General features: G+C 39.0%; 1 protein-coding gene across 1 annotated transcript; it reads right to left on the bottom strand.

Annotated features, from left to right (window-relative positions):
- Nucleotides 1-2533: 2533 nt before the first annotated feature.
- LOC137618929 (uncharacterized) lies at nt 2534-3949 on the bottom strand. The gene has a single exon (XM_068349133.1). The coding sequence runs from the start codon at nt 3947-3949 to the stop codon at nt 2534-2536; it is 1416 nt and encodes a 471-aa protein (XP_068205234.1).
- Between the last annotated feature and the right edge of the window lie 11799 nt (nt 3950-15748).

Genomic DNA, 15748 nt, shown 5'->3' with positions numbered 1-15748 from the left:
CTTTACTTTAACTGTGAAATTATATTGGCCCCGATCTTGTGATAAAAGAAGTAATAAATATTGTATAAATTAAAACAATTATCCCATTCATCACCTACTGTAAATCATCTTAATTCGTTGTTAGAAAATGACTGATAAGTTATGTTACATTTCTTACTTTATTTGTAACAACTGGATATTGTTCTCCAACATTGGAGAAAAGACCAACATATACATATAGCATTTAATAACATTATTTCATAAAAGATATTAAACAATGCTTAGTTCTGTAACAGAAGGGTTGATGGATAGTCTGACACCAATATTGAATTTAGATAATTAAGCTTTTTGTAACTTGCAAAATACTTTGTTCTTTATTGCATCTCCCAAACAGAACCGGATTTAATTGGTTATTTCATTTTTGTCTTGTTCATAATTTGTAATAAACTACTAATCTTTTCTTTCCCCTCAGTCTCTTGAAACCTTCAAGTTGACTCCAGAGGGAAAATTAACGGCTAAAGGCTCTTCCTTTCCTCTTCTAGATTCCACCTGCGGACCCCAATCAATAATCACGTCGTTATCGAACCCATAATAAGTATCCTTTATCAACTATATTGTTTGAGAGACCTTGATGGAAAATCCATGGTTTCTTCCCATTTGACTTTACACAGGATGAATCTTTTCCTTCACAATTCTCCTCGCGTCAGAGCCTTCTTTTTTTTTTTTTTTTTTGCCAGGAATACTGTGAGATTATAAATTTCCTTTCAAATGACGTTTTCATGTAAAACCTTAATAAATGATTTGGAAACCAATCTTTCAAGAACTGTAATTTTCTTAAGAGTCTCCACCTGTCGAACCAAAAAAACAACAAAAACAAAGTTCAAAACAAAATTCGAGGCATCGATACCAACTTGCTTTTTAGGACTAATAATAGATCCAGAAAGTAAGCGAAAGCTCTTTATTATTTTGTAATGAATTTTTACTCTGAAGTGTTTTATTTTACGTTCTGTCTGTCTGTCTGTAAGATTGCCTTACCTTTTTGTAAGACACGGGCTCTTGCCATGGGCAGCCCGTAAGAGAATATTGTTTGAAATGTAGTAATATTATTGTGAGTATGGTGTCTCTGGGTAATCTTAATATGAAAAGGGATGTAATGAAGGAGGTCTTAATTACTTTATAACTTAATATTTGACTACTTTAAATTTAGATAGTCTAGGCTATTTGGAGTAAGGCCAAAAGTGGTGGAAGTTAAAGAGAACTACTTATCCTCATACAGCAGCTCAGGATGATGGTTTCCCAGGTGGGGGTAATGGCTATACACCATGCTTCCCACGGGCTGGAATTTACAAAGCAGATTCCAAGTCAATTCGCCCGTATAACTGAATGAGGGGCAGTGACCTTTCGCATCCACCACGCAAAGCAACAAGGAAGCAAGGGGGTAAACAGGCGTGACAACGGAAGAAGGGCCCGGTAGGGAGACTCCTTTTTGGGTCCACGAAAGGAAATTTGTTGATAGACGGAGTCTACCGAGTGGGAGAGAAAGTTTTATAGCAGTAAGTCCCAGGGAAGTAGGAGATCATGGGAAGGAATGTAAAGCAATTTAGTCGGAGGTAGAAAAAGGGCATAAAATATCCCAAGCAAGCTTAAGCAGTAGGGAGAGGAGATAGGTTGAGTGCTAGCTAAGAGTAAAGAGAGCTAGCAAAAAGTGGGAAAATAACAATAGTAATAGAATTTACAACAAAATTGGAGTAAATGTAAAGAGTACACATAATGGTTAGAAGGATTGAGGAGTATAGGACTTAGGAAGGATGGGAAGGTCCTGTATGCAGCAAGCAGGGAGGAAGAAAGGAAAATAGGAAAATCAAGAGGTGTTTCCTTATGAGGAACACAGCCAAGAAATAACCATTTTCCAGTCATGTACTCCTACTGCGCTTTTTAGTTGTTCAGAGAAAAAAAAGAGGGGGAGGGCCCGATTCTGTACCACGCTCGACCAGTTAGTACGAGAGAGGCCCCCATCCTCTTAAATGTGTACTTGTTTTGGGGAAAAGGATCAGTGGGATACTATCCTTAGGGGATAGGGGAAAAGTTCAGAAGAGGAATAGAAACCAGTTAGTTATATGAATAATGGGTTTGCATTTCCAACAGTGATATGAGTTACCTAGCTATTAAATAAGAATGGGTTTGCGAGTGCGATAATGATTAGGGTAGTTAAGGTCTCTAGTTAAACTAAGTGTCTATTTAAGTTATCTGGGAGGGGGATAAGAGCTTAGAAAGCCCGAAAGTGCGTATGTATTTTCTAATATGTGTTTGGTTACTTGTACAGCTGTGTAAGGAGGGGGGAGATTTATGGACTGACGGAGGGGGAAAGTTTCTGTGCAAGTTAATAGGTAGTGTTCTAAAGGTTCAGTACCTGTGGGAAGATGACAATAGGGACATGGCCTATTTTCTATACTAATGATCTGCCAGCTTCAGAGATAGCCGAGACGTAGTCTGAAAAGAATGGTTGTTAGTTTTCTACTAAGAGATTTAGACATATTATGAGGGATAATATTAGTTACCTCAGTGTACCACTTGGCAGAGCGGGAGCCATCATGCAAAACTTGTCAATTAAACTTTTCTTTTGAACATGACAATAATTGGACATTAACTTTTTGATGTGTGAAAGAGAGGGTCTGCATGCTCTGCTTATAGTGGGACACCTCAGGGCACTATTTGCAAGGCGGTCATTTCCATGAATACCTACGTGACTTGGTATCCAGTTGAGGCTAACTTTTCTGTTCCTTTGAGCATGGGCTGTAGCCATAGCCTTTATGCTGCTAATTAAATAGATATTCTCATTTAAGTTACGTTTTAAGATACTTTGTATTGCACCTTTTGAGTCAGTGTGGATAGTAGTGTGACCATATTTAGAAAGGGAATTCTCCAAAGCCTTTGCAATGGCATAGAGTTCTGCCTGTAGGATGGAAGCATGGTCAGAAAGCCTCCAACCACTGGAAAAGGTGTTGTAGAAGACAGCAGAACCAGCAGCAGGTAAATTCATGTCTACGGAGCCATCTGTGTAATAAACATTATTAGCACTGGTACCGGCAATGGAGGGCAGAGCTGCACTCTTTAGCTGTTGAGGAGTACATAAAGATTTGAATGCTGGAAGAACAGTATAATTAACTTCAATTGGATCAGGGCTCCAAGGAGCTGGAGGGACATATTCTGGGTGAAATTTATCATGCTTTACATCAAGTATGACTAACTGAATGTTAACATCTCTAATTACTTGAATGAGTTTACCAATATAATGATCAGGGGGTTCTAGGTCTTCATGCAAATTTATAAATCTGTTTATTTTAGTTTTAAGAGGGGAATTTCTATTAACTTTTATAGTTTTGATAATAATGCAACACACACGCATTTTTATTCTCTCTGCAAGAGGTAACAGGTTGGTTTCTTGCCTGAGAAGGTGAAGCCTTGTCCAAATAGGGGCACCAGTAATTAATCTCATGGCATTATTCTGTATAACTTCAAGTGAAGACAGCAATTGTGAAGGGAGGGAAATGAGAACAGGGGAAGCATACTCAACCTGTGATCTAACAGCTTGCACATAGAATAGTCTCAATAAATGAGAAGAGACTGCTTTTTCTAAAGTAGTAATTCTTTTCATTGCAGAAAAACGAGAGTTAACTTTTTCTCTAAGTAGTTTAACCTGTGTGTGAGTGAGAAGCTTATAATTAATATTGACACCAAGGTAAATGAAATTTTGGACCCACTCAATGGGGTTGTTGCTAATAAAAAGAGGGGGAGGAGGCTCAACATACATAATAGCCATAGCCTTAGTTTTAAGGGGGTTAATTTTCAAACCTAGTTCATTACATTCATGGACAATGGCATTAAGAGCTCTTTGCATTTTTTGAGACTGATATTGTAAACAAACAGAGTGTGGACATACAATGCAGATATCATCTGCATATATGAACATCTCTATTCCTTAAGGGAGTTCTATAACCAATAAGTTTTCAACGAGAACATTAAATAGGAATGGGCTTAATATACCCCCTTGTGGGGTATCATTCTCCAGGGGGAGGAAAGGTGAGGTAGCGCCTTGAAAAGTGACTCTAGCCTCCCGCCCCTGAGTGTACTCTTGAACCCAGGACAGCAGATGACTTCTAACCCTCTTGCAAACAAGTGAGAAGAGTATAGCGGCCGAACTGGCGAGTTCAAAAGCCTTCTCCAGGTCCAGGAAGAATACAAGAGAATGTGACTCATTAATGGTGGCCATAAGGTCTGTAATATATTCATTTGTGCCTACACCGTCAGTGAATGCATACAGCCTATGGTGTAGTTTACCAATCTTCGATTTTAGTCGGTTTAGGACCATACGTTCTGCAACCTTCTCCGTACCAGTAATCTGAGCTATAGGCCTGTAGGCGTTTTCCTCTTTAGGTTTGGGAACAGGTTGAGTGTCCTGCTGTCTCCAGAGCCGAAGTCTAACCCTTTCAACATGAGTTTTGTTTATGAGTTGTAGGTATATCTCCTTTGCTGGGTCATCCATGCGTTTAAGCATGCTGTAAGTTATAAGATCTGTTCCACGTGCTGTGTCTTTTGTCTTAGAAAGGGCAACATTAAGTTCTTCTATGGTATACAGTGCATCAGTATCATCTGATTTGCTGCCAGCTGTAGTGATCATGTTCAACCTAATAGGGTAAAGGACCCTTTGTCTGTGTCTGGCCTCAGGAGCGAGGTTATCAGACTTGGACCGGTTGGCAAACTCTTGTGCCAGTCGTAGCGCCTGAGCTGGAGGATCTGGGTGTGACACCTTTATGGTTGATCTTTTACCAGAGACTTTGTTGAACCAGCCCCAGATCTTTTTCAAAGGAGTGGTGGCATTTACCTCGGCACACCATTCATACCATTTTTAATTTCTAACTTCTGTCACCACCTGGGCAGAGTGTTGTGCTACTGCAACAAAGTTTTGATGAAGGGCATCAGTGTTGTATCTTTGGAAGAGTTTTCTGATACGATTGAGACACTTATTTATGGCTTTAATCCTGGAATTGTAATGCCAAGAATCCTTATAATCTTTAGCAAAGGGTTTTTTCATTGGCATAGAGGATGCAGCCGCCTCAGTTAGCTGTTCACTGAGTGTTAGAAGAATGTTATCAGCGTCTTCCGGAGGTTCAGCAGAATATCTTTCAGCCCATGAAGTCATGTGCTGCTCAAAGAGATCCCATTTGGCGAAATCAGGGTTCCATCTCCTTGGAGGAGGGGGAGGGTCCGGCAATTTATCCAACTGAAGAGAGAAAAAAGGACCATAGTGATCACTCGTGAGAACAGGATGCAAGTCCCAGGAGTTGTTGCATAAGTCTTGTGAGACAAATGTAAGATCCAGTCGTCCCCCGGCAATATGGGTAGGCATGTCTACATTATTGAGGAGTTTCAGACCTGGAAAATCCCCAAGTAGAGAATAGAGATGCTCACCAGTAGCATTGGTGGGGGAGGTAGACTTGAGGAAGGGATGATGGCCATTAAAGTCTCCTGAGAAGACAGTACTCTGTGTCTCAGCATCCGCAAAGACTGGGGTAGCATCAATGTCTCTTGCAGGGCTTTTGTAGGTATTATGTATTGTTGATGTAGTGTTTAAAAGGGTAATTTGTACACTAAGTGTCTCTGCTTCACGTCAGTCAATATCAGTAATTCTTTAGGACGGAACTGTGTTTTTTATTGATGTTAGCAACCCACGACTAGTGTCAGTGTGGTGGGTTCTGTATACCTTGTAATTTGCGAATTTAAAGGAGGCGTGTTCTCTTAGTAGTGTTTCCTGCAAGAGGATGATGTCCGGCCTCTGTACGGCTACCTGAGACTGCAAAATAGCGTATTTTAGCCTAATTCCTAAAATGTTCCATTGTAACACATTGATGTAGTTATTCTCCTGTGGTTGAGGGGAGGGGGATAAACTCACATCACTGTCGGATTCTGAGAATTTTAAGTTGTGAGAACATGAGCAAGCGTCTCAACAATGAACCTAATTGCAGACTTAAGCATATCATCTACAACTAGGTTGGGGAAAAATTTTTGGATAAAAGAGATGATAGCTGGCTCAAGGAAATTAGGTTGAAGGAAGAAGTTAAGGATAGGATGGGAGGGAGGAGATAGTGAGGCTGGTGGAGAAGTGTTTTGGTGAAGAAATGGTGGATAATGAATGTTAGAAGATGTACTTGGGGCAGGAGGGGTAGAATCTCGAGATGCTGAGGGTTGGGGGGTGTAGGTTACTTTTGAAGGAGTAAGGGGGTGTTGTTTGGGAACAGGATTGTGTTGGGGTTTAGAGGGAGGGGTAGGTCTGGGGGATCTTGGTGATTTAGGTGGTCTTTGAGGTTTTGGTAGGGAGGTAGGGGCTTCAGACAGGGAAGCAGGCAGTGAAGAAGGAGTTGTTTGTTTAGTAAAAGTGGTCTTTGGTTTGACAGAGTTCTTAAGGGCAGCACTAAAGGAGGGGTAGGTTTGGGGTAAAGGCTTGGGTAAAGGGTTAGTAGGAGTAGGATGTTGTTGGTTTTAGGAGAGTTGGTTAGGGATGGAGCCAGACGCGACAGAGTTGGGGGGAAGTTGGCCCCTTCTCGCATATTCTCTCCTAAGTCTCTCTGGGCATCGTTTATTCCACGAGTGATATACCTACTTGCAGTGAAGGCATCGTGGCTTAGTAGGCTCATCTGCCTTGTATTTTGTAAGGCAGGTGGAAGTGTCGTGCCTCCTTGAACAGATACCACATACAGGATGAGCAGCACGGCAATTATTCTTATGGTGCCCATATTTCAGGCACCTGTGACATCTAAGGAGGGGAGGATTATAATCCCCCACTCTAAATCTACCCCACATACCTGAATTAACCCTGGATAGGTACGCTCCTCGGACACCCCTTTAAGGGTATACTCGGTCGCGAGCGACCCCGACGCATAAAAAAATTCTTGAAAAATCAGTTTTTGCAGTAACCTCCTTTTTTTTTTGCCAAAAAAAAGTTCAATGAATGCTTAAAACTACTGTAAAGATAAATACTACTCATCTGCTGAAAAACTATTTGTTATAAATATTTTAAAAAATTAAGTAGAAAAATAAAAAGACCTTATATAAAAATTCATAAAAAATAAATTTATACATATATACACAAATCCTTTTAGGAATTGATTCTTGAATGTTTAGGACACATCTTGATGTATTTTGGATGAAGTCGGAACCATGGAGGTGGAGATCTGAAATGAGAAAAAAAGGGTAACTTTTTTTGGCCAAAAAAATTTGTCAAAATTTCATGAATTTTTTTGGATACCTAAATGAAATAGGAAGAGGCTAATTTTTTTAGGGAATAAACATATCTTATCCTAAAATAGAAATATGTAAAAAAATCTTCATTATTTTGTAAATTATATTTATATCAGGGGCCATATCTAAAGGTCATTTTTTGAGTACTTAGAAATTTCGTAAAAAAATACATATATTTGATATATAATATGATATTTATGCAGGTAAAAATATACCAAAATATCACAAATTCTATAGGGAACAAGAATATATATAGATAGGGCAACTTACGCTTCGGATATGTCCACAAAATGGCCGCCCACCACACTGACTCAGACTCCCTAATCTGCCACCTGAAATGCAGGAAGGGTATGTCAATTTCAAGGTGTTATTTACTAATCTAATTATTCTTGGATATGCATAAAAATTGTATGATGGATTGCTGGATGATTGTCGATTATTTTACGACTATAAAATTAGAATTCTGACCCAAAAATTTTTTTTTGAAGGGAAATAAAATAAAAAAAAAAATGTAAAACAACATAATATTTTAGCTAAAAAAATTTGATGATATTCAATCAAAACAGAAGTAAAAAAAAATTTCCGACAAATAAACATCTAAATGAATCATTACTCTGTGATAGTTCCTTAGTACGTAGTAATTTTGAAAGAAATGAGAAAAAACGAAAAAGTAGCAATCGCAGGAAAATCGAACACATACCTATATATATCTGGCTAAAAAAATGATAGTCATGGGTAACCAGATCATCTACAAACACTTTACAACACTATAAAAATATAAGTTTTGCGACAATACTTGCCAATTCCTTACGGTAACATGACTAAGCAAAAAAATGCAAAACAAATAAAAAGAGGCACTCGCGGAAAAATGGCCAACATTCTAATATACGGAATTTCAGAAAAAAAAAAAAAAAATTTCAGCCACTTGCTAGGCAAACCATCAAGGCACATTTTCCGACAAATAAACATCTAAATGAATCGTTACTCTGTGATAGTTCCTTAGTACGTAGTAATTTTGAAAGAAATGGGAAAAAACGAAAAAATGGCAATCACCGGAAAATCGAACACATACCTATATATATGCCATATCTGGCTAATAAAAAAGATAGGCACGGGTAGCCAGATCATCTAGAAAAACTTTCCAACACTATAAATATATAAGTTTTGCGACACTACTTTCCAATTCCTTACGGTAACATGACTAAGCAAAAAAATGCAAAACAAATAAAAAGGGGCACTCGCGGAAAAATTGCCAACATTCTAAGATACGGCATTTCAGAAAAAAGAATTTCAGCCACGTGCTAGGCAAACCATCAAGGAACCTTTTCCGACTAATAAACATCTAAATGAATCATTACTCAGTGATAGTTCCCTAATACGAAATAATTTTGAAAGAAATGAGAAAAAACGAAAAAATGGCAATCACAGGAAAATCGAACACATACCTATATATACGCCATATCTGGCTGAAAGAAAAAGATAGGCATGGTCATCTAGAAACACTTTCCAACTCTATAAAAATATAAGTTTTGCGACACTACTTGCCAATTCCTTATGGTAACATGACTAAGCAAAAAAACGCAAAACAGATAAAAAGGGATCACTCGCGGAAAAATGCCCAACATTCTAATATACGGCATCTCAGATAAAAAAAAAGACATGCACGTGTTAGCCCAACCATCAAGACACACTTTCTAACAAATAAACATGAAAAAAAAAATCAATAATATACGGCAATTCCTTATTACGTAGTAAATTTTTACAAATATTGAAAAAAAACAGAAATTGGCAACCGCAGTTAAATACCCCTCATACCAATAACTACGTCGTATCTGACAAAAACAAAGTCACGCGTGGGTAGCCAGATCATCTAGACACACTTTCCAACACTAAAAAAGCAAAAGTTTTGCGGTACTATTTGGCAATATCTTACGGAAAAATGACTTGGCAAAAAAATGAAAAAAAATGAAAAAGGGGCACTCGCGGTAAAATGGTCCTCGTGGTGATGAACAACATTTAAAAAAAAAAAAAAAAATCATGCACATGGTAGCCAAACAATCCACCAAGACTTTCCACAACTGATAACCTATACAAGTTGCACCCTTCTACGACAATATCATAATACGTAATAACTTTGATAGTTATGCAAATTACCTTAGAAGGGTAAACTCGGTCGCGCTCGACCCCGACGCGTCTCAGAAATCTGGGAAGGAGTACAGCTACAGCGCTGCACATCTGGACACTACTAGAGCGTGTAGGCGAGACACCTACTGCAGGTCGATCACCCACAAATTCAGTCACGGGGGTGAGTCACGTGAGAAAAACCTCTTTTTTTTCGACGCTCGGGGTCGCGGACGACCCACCGTACCGTTCCAGGGTTAACTTGTTGAGGGGGGGGAGGGCAAAAAGGTATATTTAACTTTATTAGATACACCCCCTTCCTTGGGCTTGCATCCTTCAGCATGAACAATACCAGGGTATTTAAGCAAATGGTCAGTATCATATTTATATGAATAACCGCAGACAATATAAATTCTACGTAACTGAGATGGGTCTAGTTTTTGAAGAGTTTTAATGCAATTAAGTATGTCTTCTGCTGCCTTGTCATGGGGAGAGAGAATCATGTCACCCTCCAAATTAGGTTTAACCGTGATATTGAGATTGGGGTATTTGTCCTCTATTCCCATGACTTGGGTATAGGCACTACGTTCAGCTGTGCTGACTGCTTTAACCCTGGATAGGTACGGTCCTCGGACACCCCTTTAAGGGTATACTCGGACGCGAACGACCCCGACGCCAAAAAAAATTCTTGAAAAATCAGTTTTTGCAGTAACCTCCTTTTTTCTTTTGCCAAAAAAAACTTCAATGAATGCTTAAAACAACTGTAAAGATAAATACTACTCATCTGCAGAAAAACTATTTATTATAAATATTTTAAAAAATTAAGTAGAAAAAAAAAAAGACCTGACATAAAAATTCATAAAAAAAAAGTTTATACATATATACACAAATCCTTTTAGGAATTGATTCTTGAATGTTTAGGACACATCTTGATGTATTTTGGATGAAGTCAGACCCATGGAGGTGAAGATCTGAAATGAGAAAAAAAGGGTAACTTTTTTTGGCCAAAAAAAATTGTCCAAATTTCATGAATATTTTTGGGTACCCAAATGAAATAGGAAGTGGCTAATTTTTTAGGGAATAAACATATGTTATCCTAAAATAGAAATATGTAAAAAAATCTTCATTATTTTGTAAATTACATTTATATCAGGGGCCATATCTAAAGGTAATTTTTTGAGTACTTGAAAATTTTGTAAAAAAATACATATATTTAATATATAATATGATATTTATGCAGGTAAAAATACACCAAAATATCACAAATTCTATAGGGAACAAGAATATATATAGATAGGGCAGCTTACGCTTCGGATATGTCCACAAAATGGCCGCCAACCACACTGACTCAGACTCCCTAATCTGCCACTTGAAATGTAGGAAGGGTATGTCAATTTCAAGGTGTTATTTACTAATCTAATTATTATTGGATATGCATAAAAATTGTATGGCGGGTTGCTGGATAATTGTCGATTATTTTACGACTATAAAATTAAAATTCTGACCCAAAAAATTTTTTTTGAAGGGAAATAAAATCGAAAAAAAAAATGTAAAACAATATTTTAGCTAAAAAAAATTGATGATATTCAATCAAAAAAAAAGTAAACAAAATTTTCCGACAAATAAACATCTAGAGGAATCATTACTCTGTGATAGTTTCTTAGTACGTAGTAATTTTGAAAGAATTGGGAAAAAACGAAAAAATGGCAATCACCGGAAAATCGAACACATACCTATATATACGCCATATCTGGCTAAAAAAAAAGATAGGCATGGGTAGCCAGATCATCTAGAAACACTTTCCAACACTATAAAAATATAAGTTTTGCGACACTACTTGCCAATTCCTTACGGTAACATGACTAAGCAAAAAAAATGCAAAACAAATAAAAAGGGGCAATCGTGGAAAAATGGCCATTCTAATATACGGCATTTCAGAAAAAAAAAATTTCAGCCACGTGCTAGGCAAACCATCAAGGCATATTTTCCGACAAATAAACATATAAATGAAATATTACTCTGTGATAGTTCCTTAGTACGTAGTAATTTTGAAAGAAATGGGAAAAAACGAAAAAATGGCAATCACAGGAAAATCGAACACATACTTATATATACGCCATATCTGGCTAAAAAAAAAATAGGCATGGGTAGCCAGATCATCTAGAAACACTTTCCAACACTATAAAAATATAAGTTTTGCGACACTACTTGCCAATTCCTTACGGTAACATGACTAAGCAAAAAAATGCAAAACAAATAAAAAGGGGGACTCGCGGAAAAATGCCCAACATTCTAATATACGGCATCTCAGATAAAAAAAAAGACATGCACGTGTTAGCCCAACAATCAAGGCACACTTTCTAACACATAAACATGAAAAAAAAATCAATAATATACGGCAATTCCTTACTACGTAGTAAATTTTTACAAATATTGAAAAAAAACAGAAATTGGCAACCGCAGTTAAATACCCAATATACCAATAACTACGTCGTATCTGACAAAAACAAAATCACGCATGGGTAGCCAGATCATCTAGACACACTTTCCAACATTAAAAAAGCAAAAGTTTTACGACACTATTTCGCAATATCTTACGGAAAAATGACTTGGCAAAAAAATTAAAAAAAATTAAAAAGGGACACTCGCGGTAAAATGCCCGACATTCTAATATACGACATCTCAGATAAAAAAAAAGACATGCACGTGTTAGCCCAACCATCAAGGCACACTTTCTAACACATAAACATGAAAAAAAAATGAATAATATACGGCAATTCCTTACTACGTAGTAATTTTTACAAATATTGAAAAAAAAACAGAAATTGGTAACCGCAGTTAAATACCCAATATACCAATAACTACGTCGTATCTGACAAAAACAAAGTCATGCATGGGTAGCCAGATCATCTAGACACACTTTCCAACACTAAACAAGCAAAAGTTTTACGACACTATTTGGCAATATCTTACGGAAAAATGACTTGGCAAATAAATGAAAAAAAATGAAAAAGGGGCACTCGCGGTAAAATGGTCCTCGTGGTGATGAACGACATTTTAACTAAAAAAAAAAACATGCACATGGTAGCCAAACAATCCACCAAGACTTTCCACAACTGATAACCTATACAAGTTGCACCATTCTACGACAATTTCATAATACGTAATAACTTTGATAATTATGCAAACTACCTCAGAAGGGTAAACTCGGACGCGAACGACCCCGAAGCGTCTCAGAAATCGGGGAAGGAGTACAGCTACAGCAATGCACATCTGGACACTATTAGAGCGTGTAGGGGAGACACCTCCTGCAGGTCGATCACCCACAAATTCAGTCACAGGGGTGAGTCACGTGAGAAAAACCTGTTTTTTTTTGACGCTCGGGGTCGCAAACGACCCACCGTACCTATCCAGGGTTAAACTTAAAGAGTGCAGTAGTAGAAGGGGAAGGAACAGTAAGTTTCTTACCTTTATTTTTAAGTACTTCTATAAAGGGTTCTGGGTTGTTATCAGGCTCTTCTTGTGTACCATTTATAGTAGATTCCCAGTCTAAATAACATTGAGAGTTGGTCGTTGAAGGAGTGATGGGTATGTCCTCTCCATGTTCATCATCAGAACTGTTGAGAGGAAGGTGGAGTGAGAAGTCAGTGCTATCCAAGGAGGCATGGTTAGGCTTCTTAGCAGCTTGGTATCCAGGTGGAGGGGATGAGGAGGCGCCACGTTTCCTTTGAGGAGTAGAAGAGGGAGAAAGAGTTTCAGAGTCTTCAATAGCCATGTCATCATCAGTTTCTTGTTCCTGAATGGTAGTTTGGTCGTTAACAAGGTCAGTATTCTCTACATTATGAAGTAGGTTGCCGAATTCTGGGTTTGGGATATCCCCACTATCGGGGATAGACACAATGGGGTGATCTGGATCGTCGTATCCGTCCATGAGCGACGATGTGAACTTTTGGTAGGAAAGTCCGTAGGTTGATGTAAACTTCTGCGGTGAAAATTAGTATAAAATCCCTTAGATATTTCGCTGAATATAGCGCAATTAACTTCGGAGCTACCTGCTCAGACTTCTTTCTGCTATGGAAGTTGTAGAGAGACTGATGATTCTACGTTAAATTCATGTAAATTGTATTACAAAACTTGTGAAAATTGCTCATTTCTCATATATGTTGATGTAAAAATGAAAAATAAATGATTAAGTTTTATATATGTTAATGTATTTGTAACTCAAATTATCATTGTGTTCTGGAAGAGGAGTTCTAAACCCTTCTCATAACTACTGTACTTTGGCGCCAGGTGTCTGACGAACGTGAGTTCAACAGGATGATTCGAGAGTGGGTTCTTGTAGCGTGGCTATTGTGTAATGTTAGTCTTGAACAAATTAGGATTCTCCAGAGTATTGTTCCTAATATAAAAGGACAGGTGTGTGCGTGCATTGATTGCCCGGACATAATTCCCGGATGGGGATCTTAGACAGTCAGTCATAGCCCCCAAAATGGAAGACCCAGCCAGTGTGGTCTGGGTCTTGCCGGATCTCATCTCATGACAATCTGCTCAAGTGTATTGCTACAACCAGAGCAATCTTACTTTTCAAAGTTACTAGACATATATGCAAGAGAATCAGCTCGCCCAAGAACATACACAACCAAGATAAGCCCTCAGAAAGGACGCACAGCCGCTCAGCCCCGAGAGCATAACTTTAGGCATGGAGGTGCAGTCGCTCAGCCCCAAGAGCATGACTGCAGTGACAGGAGTGGGGGTGACTAGGTCAGGATCAGTGGAAGTCTTACATGGAGGCTTGAAATGTGGAGCTCATTGGGGCTTAGGTGGCTTTGCCAGGGTAGCTGCTGCAGTGGTAGGAGGACGGTTTGTAATGCTGTTAATCTTCTAAATTGCTCTGGACACCTCCTGTTCCAGGCGTGGTGAGATCCACCACAATTGGGACACTTTGGATGGGTCTCTAACCCGTTCTTGTGGGTATCAATGTATTCTTGGGTGGGATGCTGGTGGCTCCAGACTCCACACACCGTTGAGCTCCTGCAGTTCTCCTTATGGTGGCAAAAACGTTGGCAGTTGAAGCAGCGTAGCGGGTCGAGGTCTAAGTACTCTATGAGGAAAATTCCCAATAGTCTGAGGTCCAGTGACGGAGGGATTGGCCCAATGAAGGTGAATGTGACTATCCTGATAGGCTGTTTATGGCTGCCTAAATGGCCTTCAGCATGGGCAACATGATTGCAGTCAGTTATGAAGGACAGTAGCATATTGACAGAATAGTTGGAAACAACTGCTTTCCTCAATTTCCTGGCAGGATCAAGATAGGCCAGGGAGGTTTCCCTATGAAAAAGCCTGTTGACATTCTGATCCTTATGTTAAATGATCATGTCACCCTTTAGAATGGCTCCGACAGAGATCTTTATTCCCTGGTTTGAGGCTGCAATGGCAGCAACTGCTGTATAGGAAGGTACACCTTCCACAGCTGGTAACTTGAATTTTGGCAGGTGCTCTGGATCCATAGAGGTGGGCCGTGGTTTTGGAGCAGGCTCAACAGTTGGAGTGAGTGTGGCAGTGGCTTTTGCAAGTTCTGGAGTAGGCCCAACAGTTTGGGTGAGTGTGGCAGTGACTTCAGAAAGTAGCTGTGTTAGGCAGGATGTGCAATTGCAGTCACTGATGTGCCTCAGCCTGAGCAGGAGGGCGAATGTCTTAAGAAGGATCCAGGGCCATGGCTGACGCTTTTTCTTCAGTTTTTAGAGTGTTAGTAGGTAGTGTGGCAGTGGAGGTGGCAGTAGGTGGTTTCACTTTTATTCCACTCTTTTTCTTCTTGGCAGGTGGCATCCTCACTGGTTGAGGAGAGGGGTCGAGAACAGGAAGACCACGTTCTTGATAATATCTATTAGGTGTAGCCTTTATGCATTCGATATCTGGATTCGATTTAAAACTGAGCTATCTAGGTGGGCTGCCCAGGTTCTTCAGTATCTTCTGGAGAACTCCTGGGGTATAAAATTGTGGGATCTCAATGTTGATGAGCTTCAGTGATAGGGCTTTCATTTGCAATGGAGGCTCCCTATTCCTTCTTGTGACAAGTTGATATATGATGTTGTGGTAGAGATTGTAATCATTGCAACTGCACAATATCTTGTGCTGGACACAGTCCCAATCCAGCTGAAAGCCCAGCTCTGTAGCCAGCTTGAGAGCAAAGAACACAGATTTCCCCTTGTGATCATAGTATGCAGTGCATTCCTTGCATTTCTTCCTGTCAACATAAAAAAAGTCTTGACAATGCTGGTGCTCCTTGCTAAAGCAAAAAAAAAAAAAATAGATTAAGGTTCTGCTAAAAGAGCTTATTAGAAAGTCAACAGTG

Source organism: Palaemon carinicauda, chromosome 25, assembly GCF_036898095.1.
Source record: "Palaemon carinicauda isolate YSFRI2023 chromosome 25, ASM3689809v2, whole genome shotgun sequence".
NCBI lineage: Eukaryota > Metazoa > Arthropoda > Malacostraca > Decapoda > Palaemonidae > Palaemon > Palaemon carinicauda.
The sequence above is the reverse complement of the archived record's forward strand: the minus strand, read 5'-3'. Positions and strand labels throughout refer to the sequence as shown.